The sequence below is a fragment of the Trichosurus vulpecula genome, chromosome 2, assembly GCF_011100635.1.
Source record: "Trichosurus vulpecula isolate mTriVul1 chromosome 2, mTriVul1.pri, whole genome shotgun sequence".
Classification (NCBI taxonomy): domain Eukaryota; kingdom Metazoa; phylum Chordata; class Mammalia; order Diprotodontia; family Phalangeridae; genus Trichosurus; species Trichosurus vulpecula.
The window spans coordinates 391,280,750-391,293,667 of NC_050574.1; the positions used below are offsets into that span (position 1 = coordinate 391,280,750).

The window sequence follows — 12,918 nt, forward strand, 5'->3', positions numbered from 1 at the left end:
TGATTGTGTGACAAGGGACAGACACTGGCACAAGACCATCCAGCATGATATGCTCTTATCAGAGAAGGTTCTATGCTCCATGAGCAAAGTAGAATTGAAGTAGCTCAAAAGAAAAGTGAGATGTGCAAATTTAGAGGATCCACCCCAAATGTCCATGTGGACTACTTGTGCCCGACCTGTGATAGAGCATTCCAAGCTCATATTGGTCTGATCATTCACAGTCAGACACACTGTAACTTGACTCTAGCATAGTGATGTTATTTTGCTCCTCTTCAAGAATGAAGAACAGCAACCATGATCTAACTAGTAATTTTAATTATTATTCTTTTTGATTGGCAATTCAAATTAACTTGTCAAATATTTCTTAAGCATCTATGTTGTGCAGAGTTCTGTACAAGGTCAGACATATATAGAGACAGACAGATAGATGGATAGATTGATCGATAGATAAACAGATTTGTTTCCAAGAAAAGGTATTATTCTAGCAAAGAGTTAATAATAATCACTCGGCAGTAGAATTATATTTGTAGCCATTCATAGAGAATTCAGTGCTCAGGGTTTACTGATATACAATCTAAAGAGCTTCCTGCATTCAGAGCTTTTGCTGACCCTAGAATCACTGCAAAGGTATATATACATATACATATATATATATACTTTAGAAGGGAACTGAGTCAGAGGGAATATGTGACTTCTCTCATATAGTTGCTCCTCCTTCCTGCTCCACTTCCAGAATCATTGGCCTCTTTCTGGGTTTCTCTTTTCTTTTTCTGCACTTCTATTTTCATCCCTCTCTAGATACTCACCTCAAGATTTTGCTCTATTCTAATTCAGATTGATGTGCCCTATCCTCACTAATTCAGTTCAATTAGGGTTAGATGGATCACAGAAATGATTGAATGACTATTTTAAAGTGTGATTTTCATTGTTTTTAACACATCTATGCAATGTGTCTAATGCATCTATCTTAAATGTGCCTGCATGTATGCATATGCTCACACAAGTGTAAAATTAGCTTTTAGACTGCAAACTCTCTCTAGGGGAGGGAATACATCTCATGAAGGGGTTAGCATCCTCATGAAGGGTTATAGATCCTCTCTAGACATCTGTTGATTGAATAAGGAAATATTTTGTTATGACGGAAAGTGCATTGGTACCGGAGTCAGGGAACTTTGGTTTAAATATTGCTTCTGAATCTGACCTCTTCTTTGATCTTGGGCAAGTCATTTAACCATAACATGCTTGTTTCCTCATCTATAAAATGAAGCAGTTGTATTAGATGACCTCTAAGTTCCCATCTGGTTCTAGATCTACAGGCTACACTCCTGTGATGAAAATCCTGCTGAGAACATTCTGAGAAAACTTGCTATAAATGAAGAATGAGTTGTAATGAGCATATAAATGGTTTGAATGCCTGCAGGGAGTTATATATTCTTCCCAACCTGTTTGTACTGCTATTTAATTAGGAAACTATGTTTTTATGAAAAGTGCAAGATACACCAATTTTTGCCTTGCCCATTATAAATTACAACAAATTCTAAATTAATAAGGTTTTAGCCTTATTCCTACGCATTGAAATTAAATAGCAACTGCCTTCAACATTGGTTAGGAAATTAATTGCTCTAATTTGTCAGACTTAAATTCAAGCCCTGGTACCTGAATACTTGTGATTGTAGTCATTAATATCTCTATAAATGCAGTATAATTCCAGTGATGACTTGTATGCAAGCACTGGTGTCAAATCATCATCAAGGAATTGTATGACCTGAAGAGCCATGAAGTCTATCATGTAACAAGCATGAGGAATAACACATGGAAAGCTTAAGTGTTGCATTGTTATCTATGCTGTATTGAGGGGCTTAGAAGTCTTCCAGTAGGCTGGGAGGATAATCACTAAGGATTTATTAAAGGCCCTAGACAACAATAGTAAAGGGTGAAAACATACGAATGGATTTTGGTCAAAATTAGTGGAAGGCACAAAAATGGAGATCACAGATATATTATGAAAATAAATACTTATTACTTTAAATACCTCATTAGTCATTAGTAAAATACAGTGTGCATAATAGACTCTTAAATGTTTCTTAAATTGAATTAAGTCAAATTAAATTGTGCAGGCAAAATGTATATTATAAGGCACTATATAGATATAATATATTATCATACCTACTGAATGTTTCCCAACATTGAAAGGATCAATGATTTTGATAGCATAGTAAAGTATATCTCTCTGCATATACAATTATAAGATAAGCACATTTTATTTATTTATTTACTTTATGGAATCATATTTAAAGGAGAGGAAGCAAGGCATAGAGGACAGAGAGCCAGCCTTGGAACCAGAAAAACCTGGTTTCAAGCCCTGCCTCTACCATGATGACTATGTGACCAGAGTGTGTCTCTTATCATCTCTGTAAACCAGGAAATTCTCTAATATTATCTGCTGACCTGGTAAAGGAAATTTTCATGTAAGGGGCTCCCTCCCCTGAGGAAATCACTGATTTGGTTTTTTTAAAAAGTATCTGAGGCCAACTTTTAATCATCTTCCTGACACCAAGTCCAACATTCAGTCCACTATACCCACCACATTTACTTTCACTATGACAGATATTTAAAGCTGGAGAGAGAGTAGGTGGGAGCTAATGGTACAAGAAGAATGGATTATTTATTTTTGAGTTATATGAAATCCCACCTGGTTACAGCCACCCTTTAAAAGAATTCACATCGTTTACAACCACCTAAGAAAATAGTTCTGATGACACTGCATGAACAAACTATGAGAATTCTTCCCTGAGTACACCCTGATGACCTAATGATTGTAGTTTTCCAGACAGAGGCAGGAGTGGGTTGGGACTATTTCACAACCAGAATCCCCTTGTGCATTCAGCAGGCCTTATGCTGATCTATCTTGGGTCATGAAACAGATTAAACCAACATTTTAATAATTGACATTTTTTTCTAGTTAGCCATGAAGGAATTTTGTTGTCTATGAAAAAAATGTTTATTAAAAATGTTAGAGCCAAGTATGGTTAGAACTTCTACTTAAGCTAAGACACGAGAGTTGCAATTTTAATTATGTTCTATCATGGGCTATAAATCAACTGGGACACACCAGATCAATCTCTGCTTACATGAATTTGACAATATAAACTTTCGGTGTTTTCCTCATACTTATCACACAGGGGCAACCTATTTCCCTCCTTGCTCTCTTCTTACTCTTAATGCTTTAAACAGTATTAATTGACTGATGCAAAGCTTTTCTCAGCCTGTCAATGTGTGGACATTACCCAAAACTTGAATACTTCTGGGATCAGGAGCTGATGTCCAGAGAGACAAGGAAGAAGGACAAAGGAATGTCAATTGTCAAAAATAACCTAGGCAGAGTTGATTTCCTTATTTAAACTGCTTTGTCAGGAAAGAAATGGAGTAGTAAGCCTATTACATGTTAGCCTCAATTTTTCAGAATCTTTTTAAAAAAATCTATTTTTATTTAACCTTCATTTCCAAATGCCCCCTAGAGACTATATTTTAACTAATAATTTAAAAAAAGAATAAAAAAGAAAAGCAGTTCAGCAAAACAAACCACCATAGCAGCAAACAAATCTGACAGTATATGTCACAATTATGCCCAAAGTCTCTTAAAGTTGCAGAAACTTTCCTTAAAAGTCTGGCTTCACCTTTACTTTAATGAACTGACATCTCAAAACTGTTATAAGAATACAAATCACCATACCTAAAAATATTGTTGAAACTGGAAATAAGAGAAAGGGCACTAACTGATATTTCATTAATTAACAGCTTAACCAAAGATGCCCATGCTCTATGGGTTAATGGTAGGCAAGTAATTGTGAATCAGTGGGTTTTTGTTGTTGTTGGCTCATTTTTCAGTCCTGTCTGACTCTGTGACCCTATTTGATGTTTTCTTGGCAAAAATGCTGGAGTGGTTTACCATTTCCTTCTCCAGCTCATATTTCAGATGAGGGACTGAGGCAAACAGGATTAAGTGACTTGCCCAGGGTCACACAGCTAATAAGTGTCTGAGGCCATTTTTGAACTCAGGAAGATGAGTCTTCTCAAGCCCAGGCTCGGCACCCTATCTGCTAAGCCACATAGTTGCCTCGAACTGTCCATCGGGACCTCATAGACCATACTGTCCATGGGGTTTTCTTGGCAAAGATACTAGAGTCATTTGTCATTTCTTTCTCTCCTGGATTAAGGCAAATAGAGGTTAAGTGACTTGCCTAGGGTCATACAGTTAGTAAGTGTTTCAGTCTGGATTTTGAACTCAGCTCTTCCTGACTCCAGGCCCAATGAGCCACCTAGCTTCCTTGAAGTGGTGTGAGAATGCCCTCAATAACTGAAAATTGAGTGCAGGTGAGTATCAGCCTTATTACTCTCCCATTCAGGAGCAGGACCTACAATATCACCCTTCCTGAAAGAGAAAGGGTGTATGTGTACGTAGGGGTAACTCACCTGTGGCAAAGACAACATTCTTTGAGACCAGTCTGTGTTCTACAATGGAGAACTGGGGAAGCTCAATCCTTTCCACACCTGTCACAGCATTGTCCCCACCTCGCCAATAAAACTCAATGTCATCTGTCGTGTAGCCATCTATCAAGAAGAAGGAAACAGGAAAATAGAGGCATTAAGTCTTAGTCCAATATAATATTTTTTTAAAAAATTCAATGCTATTAGCAATACTATTTAAATTCAATACTATTTATCATTGTTATTGTTCAGTCATGTCTGACTCTGGGACCCCATTTGGGGTTTTCTTGGCAAAGATACTGGAGTGGCTAGGCATTTCCTTCTCCAGCTCATTTCATAGATGGGGAAACTGAGGCAAACAAGGTAAAGTGACTCACCCAGGGTCACACAGCTAGTGTCTAAGGCCAGATTTCAACTCAGGTCTTCCTAACTCCAGGGCCAGCACTCATTCAACTGCACCACCTCAACCATTCATTTCTTTTAAATAAGAGTTCGTGCAGTTTGTGTATACACAAGACTAATTTTTAAAATAGATATTCATTTACATGGCACATTTTTCTTTTGGATTTGTTGAGTTATCATTTTCACCTGCTTTGTACTAAATCTAGGGTGAGGCAATTAGCAATTAAATAGACTGAGAGTTTTCTCTGAGTGCCCTAATAGAATTTGGTATCATGGGGCAAGCACTGGATTTAGAATCACAGGAATTGAGTGTAAATTCCAGTTTGATTCCTCACTGTATGTGACCATGGCTAAGTTAATTCAGTTTCTGGGTCCTATTTTCCTTTATTGTAAGATAAGGAGATTAGACTAGATATCTCCAAGGTCCTTGCCAGCGCTAAATCTTGTGAAATTAAGCACATTCCAGAGACAGATGATGAAATGATGTAGGAATTGTATGGAGGTTTCCCAAGGAGATATAGAATTAAAATAGGACTTCTTAACCTTTTTTGTGTCATAGACCCTTTTGGCAATCTCTTGAAGTTTATAGGCCCCTTGTCAGAATAATTTTTTAATGCATAGGAAAAAATACATGAGATTTCAATGGAGACCAATTATATTGAAATATAGTTATCAATTTTTTTTAAAGTTCACAGACTCCAGGTTTGGAACTGCTGACTTCAATAATAATAGCAGTGAATAAGAAGATTGAACTGAAGTATGCAGAATTCTAGACAGGAGACATCTCAAAACATTCTGAAAAGCTCAAAAGCTAAAGAAACGTTGACTTCCTACCATGCAATGTTTAATACCTTGGGATTATCAGACAGTTAAAGCATAATTACTTTTTTCTGCTGTATTGGAAAGACTAAAGCACTGATTCTTGAAGGTTGATTTAAAGTTCTACATTCTGGCTGTTGGGAAATGCATCTTTCCCTACTTGCTCAAGTTGGTAAATATATTCTATGGTTGAGAAAAGGGAAATTACTAAATTGGACCAATAAGAGTGAATGCCTAATGTTAACTTCCCGTGAATCTCCCAAGTGACTTGGATGAAGCTAAACTATCAATAAGGACTCGGTTAATTCTATTACAGCTGATAAGAAATTGTACCTTAGCACAAAGGACTGATTGAATTGAATTTATTACTATGAGACTGTCACTGGTTAGGATGCCCACATTAAAAATAAAATTAAAGAAAAACAATTGATGATGACTTTTCTCTAGAGGAGTTGGGGGTAAGTTGATATATCATTAGATCATAGTTTTAGATTGAGAAGAGATATTTCAGCCTGTGAAATTCTTTACCTCGAGTTCACAGACTGTGGGTAGATCTCAGGAGGTCTATGAATTTGAAGTGAAAAAAAGTATCTTTATTTTCACTAATCTTTGGGGTTTCTTTGTAATCCTGTATATTTTATTTTATTCAACTAAAAATATTACCCTTGAAAGGTGTCCATAGGCTTCATCATGATGCCAGAGAGGTCAAAGATGCACGAAAGGTTAACACCTCAAACTAAAACCAATTGTCTCATTTTAGAGGTAACAATAATGAGGCCCAAAGAGGTAAATTTACTTGTCCAGAGTAAAATAGCTGGTAAGCATCTGAGGCAGGATTTGAAATCAGGTCTTCCTGAGTGTAACTCAAACATTATTCACTAAAAACATGTGATTGCGTGTCTGGCTACTTTAGCTATTAAAATGTTCCCATAAGGTGTGTTTATGTGTGTACTTATTTTTATCATTTTTATAGAAAGGTTCTAGAACATGGTCTAAATGGCATTACCTTAAAATCTTCATGTTGCCAGGAATAGTAGGAATCATGTTGTCCAGGGCCCCACCCATTACGTCTTTTTTTTTCCTATAATACTCTCAACAAAGAGGTCATCAATCTTCTTCTTGAACACCTCTATTAACCTCACCCCTTCAGGAGGTAGATTATTTCATTTTTGTCCAACATAAAGAGTTATTATGTCCTTCCTTATATTTAGCTATAAACTCTCTTCTTATAGTTTTGAATATGGTGCTGGCTGCCATAATGGGAAGACCACTAAACTCTAACCTGGTCACCACTTCTGACTCTACCACAAACTAGTCATTTTACTGTTGCAATTTGCTTTTTCGTACTGAGCCTCACTTTCTGCTCCTATAAAATGGGGTTAATAATTGTGCCCAGCCTTCCTAACAGGGCTGTTGTGAGCACAGTGCTGTCAGAAGTAGGTTAAAATGAAGTTAGGAAATATTTACAAAGTAAACAAAAATATAATAAAACATAAAGTATTTTAAAACTAAGTCAATATGCAGCCTGTAGGGATGCCTATATGTATGAATTAGTGATCCTATTTCTATTTGAGGTTTATATCATGGGTTGTGAGGATAAAATACAATAATGTCTGTTATTTAGCAGTAAAATGCTATAGAGATATAATATGTACTTTTATTACTGTTTTCACCAATATTTCATTGGTCTTAGTTCAGCTCTATGGATCAACACAGGCAAAATGTGCCCCCTCTTCAGTGTGAAGGAAAACCACTGACAGAAGGGTATTTTCAGTTTCTATCAGTAAGACAGAGTTATCCCATCTCTTCTGGACTAGAATTTTCACCTGCGTTTCTCATCTTCCCCATCTCCTCTCCCCAGCTTTTCTACCTTGTCAAAGGAAGGAGGGCACTTGCTACTCCTACCACCCTTGGCCCCTACTGGGAACCGGGCCCTTCTCTTACTTTTAGGCAGATAAAGTTGGAATTGTCAAAATGAACTTTGCTAAAAATTGGTGAAAAATCAAAACAACAGAAAGAAGAATGACATACAAAAGGATAGCAATGGCTTATTTTAAATAGCACAATGATTGTAAATTAAAAGAAGCAGTGTCTAGGCAGACTGGCTTGGCTCCACAGTTCAAACAGTATCCTGCCCTTTGTTCCTCCACTCCTCTGGCTCCTCCCTGACCTTCTCCTCCTCTCTTTTCCGCCCCCCCAAACAGAAAAGTCAGGTACAGCTTAGCTATTATTACAACTGTGGGGGAGGGGGTAAAAGATTTTCCTTCATGCAACCCTTCAAATGTCTGATGATAGTACCATCTCCTCCTGAAGATACCTTTCCTGTATTATACATCTATAAAATTTTAAGTATTTCTTTCCACTTTTCAGTGGAAAGAATACCAAATTTTGAGTCAGGAAGACTTGAGCTGAGGACCCTGGTTCCAGTTCTCTCATTTGCCAGCATGGTTATCCTATAATCTGTAATCTTTTGACTATTATGCCTCAATTTGTACAAGACTTGTAGTCCTGAGAAAATCATTTCACAGCTCTATCTAGTGTATCTTTGAAATGGGGATAATCTCAGTTTTGCTATTTGTAGAGTTTTAAAAGAGAAAAGGCATTGTGGCCTAATGAATAGAGTTTAGGTTTCAGAAGCAAGAATACCTAGGTTTAAATCTTGCCTCCAATTGCTTACCCTCTGCCCCCACACCCAGATGCACAAGGTCTGTGGAAACCTGGGCAAATCTCTTAACCTGTTGCGGTTGTCAAACTCCCAAAGAAAAGAGGGGCTACTAAACCTATACCTAAGGATCTTTGAAGGCAGCACATTGACTTAGAAAGCCATGCGTTAACAATATCTATGTTCTCTTGTGTGTTCATTTATTTTGTTAAATATTCTCCAATTCCATTTTAATGTGGTTTGGCCCCACTCAGTGTTGCAGCCTGCAGGCAGCTCTCTAAGGCTCTAACTTGGGGTAAAGGTGCCAAACTCCAACAGCAGGGGAGTTTTCACAAACAGACTTCCCTGTAGTTATGAAATCACAGGTCTAATTTCTATACCTATCTCTAAATGAGATAAAGTAGTGGAGAAAATAAAGGAAAATTGTTGCAAATTGTAAAACACTACATAAATATAAGTTGTCCTTCCTGATAGGGCAGCTAGGTGGTGCCATGGTGCATAGAGTGCAGGGCCTGGCATCAGGAAAACTCTTCTTGAGTTCAAATATGGTCTCAGACACTTACTAGCCATGTGACCCTGAGCAAATCACTTAATCCTGTTGGCCTCAGTTTCCTCATCTGTAAAATGAGCTGGAGAAGGAAATGGCAAACCACTGCAATATTTCTGCCAAGAAAACCCCAGATGGGTCATGAAGAGTCAGACATGACCAAAAAATAGCTAAGCAACTAACTTCCTGTTATTGTTCCATGCTGTGGCTTTGAAACGCCTTATCATTCTGGTTACTTTCCTCCCAAAACTCCAGTTTGCTAATATAATTCTTAAAATAAACTTAATATTCTTGCAATATGGTCAGATTTTCACTTTCCTTGTGGACACCATACTTTTTAATGCAGTTTTTCACTTAATTTCTGTACTCTATAATCTTTTGACTACTACGTGTCAAATCTGTTCAGACACACTATAAAGATTAGAATCTTATAGGCCTATAATGTAGGTCCTATAACCTTGGGGTCGACTTTAGGATCCTAGATTTAGATCAGGAAGGGACCTTAGTGGCCACCTGGTATAAACTCTCCCACTTTACAGGGAAACAAAACAAAACAACCTAAGCAGAGATGTTAAGTTACTTTCTCAAGATCACACAGGAAAGCAATTTTTATTTTAAATTAAAATACTGTATTACCATAGTATCTATAAGAGTCAAAGAATTATTCTCCCATATAAAAATACAGTTTTATATAAAAATGCAGCTTTGCCACTCATCTGGTACACAGTAAGTTATAGTGTAAAACCACATCCCTTCTTACCTCAACTAAGAATTAATATTTCCAAGTCTAAATCAATTTGAACAAATTAGTAGCCTTATCTATGAATTACTCAAGGGGAAAATGGCATTACATAATGCTGATCAACAGTCTCTGGATACACAGAGCAGAGGGTCCATTTCTTTTTCTGTTACTGCAATGAATGCAGCTATTGTCCCTCTTACAGAGGCACTCCACACAATAAATTATAAAATTTCTGAATGATGCTCAAGTTAAACTACATCACTATGCTACAGAAACCATATATTTTTTTTAAAGTTGAGTTTTTCCATCTAAATCCCAGGAGTACCCAAAGCACAGCAGCTCATGGGTGTTAGAGCATTTTCTAAGTAAATTGCTTTGTTTGCTCTTATCAAACTGAATGGATTAAGATGGGGAGCATTAGCTTTCTTATGTTTCAGAGAAGCAAATAGTCTGCCTAATCAGATCCGAATAGAGAACTGCTTAATACCACCTCTCAACCTCATTTTCCTACCCCCCAGAAATAGCCACAAGAGAAATTAAAGCCTTCTCCGGTCCTTTGAGACCTTAACCATATCTGTCTGTGAATGGAAAATAATTAGTATGGTAGCACTAAGGGAAACTGCCCTGAACCACTTAAGAAATCTAAAGGGAACACAGATATGTACACACAGCTTTCAATTTCCAGAGTGCAGTTCTGTTCATCAAGGGGATATCTTCTCAGGTCCATCATACATGCGGCTGTTGTTGTAATTCTATAACACAAGAAGGGAGAAGGAAAATATTACTGCCAGGGTCAATAGCATCTTTCTATTAGTAGTGAAACCTATTTAGAGAAAAGCAAAAGCGACACTTCATGGAGGAAACATCTTCCACAGAAATATAATGTTCTAAACTATAGCAATAAAACAGATTAGAAATTCAAACTAACTTAAAAAGAAAAGCTGGTGAGAATTAAGATAATCAAACTAATATAGAAATTTGGCATTTTTATTAATGTGAGTATATTGCTATAAATCCCTTAATTTGAATTTTCTGATCTAAAAAGTTTTTTTTAAACAAAGTCCTTACCTCTTATTCCTCTTCCCTACCTCATCTAATAGGTTTTCTGACTTCACATTATAGGACAGCATAGTGGATAAAGCATTCAGTCTGGAGTTAGGAGGACTCAAGTTCAAATCTGCCTTGGACACTTACTAGCTGTGTGACTTTGGGCAAGTCACTTAACCCTGTTTGACTTAGTTTCCTTATCTATAAAATGAGCTGAAGAAGGAAATGACAAACCATTACAATATCTCTGCCAAGAAAGCCCCAAGGTTATAGAGAGCCAGACACAACTGAAATAACTCAACAACAAATAAAAGACTTTGTATTTGGGGGCAAGATACTCATTCACTATATGATATTAGATTTCCATTATTAGTGGACTTCTAGTCGTTTTGTAATTCTTTTAGTCAAAATTCTCTACAATGGATCCATTTTATAAACAAACAAATTATGTACTAAATTATCAATTTTTGTGATAATTGTATCAATAAATTTCATTGACCAGCTGCTCACCAGTCACATCTGGACTCTAATGCTACTTAAATGTTTCAAAGCTTTTTAACACCATGTCATCTATCATGTTCTAAAAAGAAATTTGTCATTCATGTTTGTATTTTGTCCCTGCTTGTCTGGATCAGTGGCAGGAGAGCTGAATGGGCATACACTAAAACTAAGAAGTTATTGGTGTTCACCATTTAATACAGGTGTTTTAGCATGGCTATCTGTCATGGGACATTTATTTTCTGAAATGATTTTAGGTGATTCTCCTATTTGCCCCATCTGTCAGAGTTTAGCTAATTCAAAATTTGCAACTCAATTGACCTAATTTGGATGCTAATACCCTTAAACTCATTAACTGACTAATGGTTGTGAGCATGTTTACTTTTGAATGCATTTAAAACCAATCCCTTTCCAGTTTTCTTTGTCTCATACACATATTGTTCCCATACATAATCAACCATATGATCAAATATATGTCTCTTAACCTTTCTGATCCTCAGTTTCCTCATCTTTAAAATGGGAACGTAATACTTTAATTATCTACTTCACAGATTTGTTGTAAGAGAAAAAAAAATTTGCAAACTTAAAAATACTATATAAAGAAGTATTTTGTCTGGATCTATGATGTCATCTTTTAGAGAATACTTGGTGTGGAGATGCCTTCCACAAATGCCGACTGACCTTTCTTCTCAAACTTACAGCTTTAGAAATTTGCCTGGAGAAATGAGAAGCTAAGTGACTTGCCCACTGTTACCCATCTAGTATGTGTCTAAGATAGCACTTGAACCCCAGTTTTTTTTTAATCTGTCGGCCTCTATACTCCTCTCACCATACTGTATTTCATTATTAGCATTATCATTATCCGAAACCTAAAAGAGTGAACCATACAATGGCCTACCAATCTGATGTGGAAATCAGCCTTTCCATCCCAATGGAAATAATGCTATGTGAGTTTGAATAATGCTACCTTTTCAGGGGATTGATTCATTATTCATAATAATTGGAAACTAGTTATAATTGTTAGCAAGTGTTTCTAGTCAAAATCTGCCCCTCTGCATCTTCCACCCGTTGATCCTACCCTCTGGGGACAGGCAGAATAAGCCTTTTTATACATTACAGTTCTTTGAATACTTGAAAATTTAAATTTATTACAATATTTTGAAAACTTAAATTTATCCCAGTATTCCCAAGTCTTCCATTCCAAATAAATATGCCCCACTCCTTCAGCTGAACTTTAATAGCACAGTCCTTAGTCATTTACTAGCTTCTTTCTTCTGGATGAACTCTATATCATCCATATCCTTCATAAAGTATAGTACCTAAAATGAGAAACAGGAATTGAGGATAAAGTCATATCCACCCATCCATACCCATTAGAAAAACAGAAGATTTGGGGAATCTCTGCAAGCCATAGGTTGCTGTTTTTTTCAAGTAGCAGTGGGAGACAATACAACTATTCAAAAAAAATGTAGCTGAAACCTTGAGTTTTTCTCTACAGATATAATACCAAGTTGACTTATGTCCTGTAATATACAATGCTCAAAGTGATATTAAGCTATTATGTAAGTGGCATGACATCCCCCATTTTCATTCAGTAACATACTTTTAGCTGCATAATCCAAAATCAATAAATTGCTATTTGGCTTATTACAGTCACATAGATGATTTTCATCTCATTCAAGTCTAGCAAATTCTGGACAGAATAAGAATGTA

The 12,918-nt window shown here is 36.5% G+C and overlaps 1 protein-coding gene across 1 annotated transcript in view; it reads right to left on the bottom strand.

Annotated features, from left to right (window-relative positions):
- GABRB3 (gamma-aminobutyric acid type A receptor subunit beta3) overlaps positions 1 to 12,918 on the bottom strand; it is a 67,351-nt gene that overhangs the window by 41,110 nt on the left and 13,323 nt on the right. Inside the window, exons 2-3 of the mRNA XM_036745980.1 lie at positions 10,330 to 10,412; positions 4,474 to 4,611 (exon numbers count right to left, since the gene is read on the bottom strand). Of these exons, the coding sequence (XP_036601875.1) occupies positions 4,474 to 4,611; positions 10,330 to 10,412 (221 nt within the window). The remainder of the gene's footprint in view (positions 1 to 4,473; positions 4,612 to 10,329; positions 10,413 to 12,918) is intronic.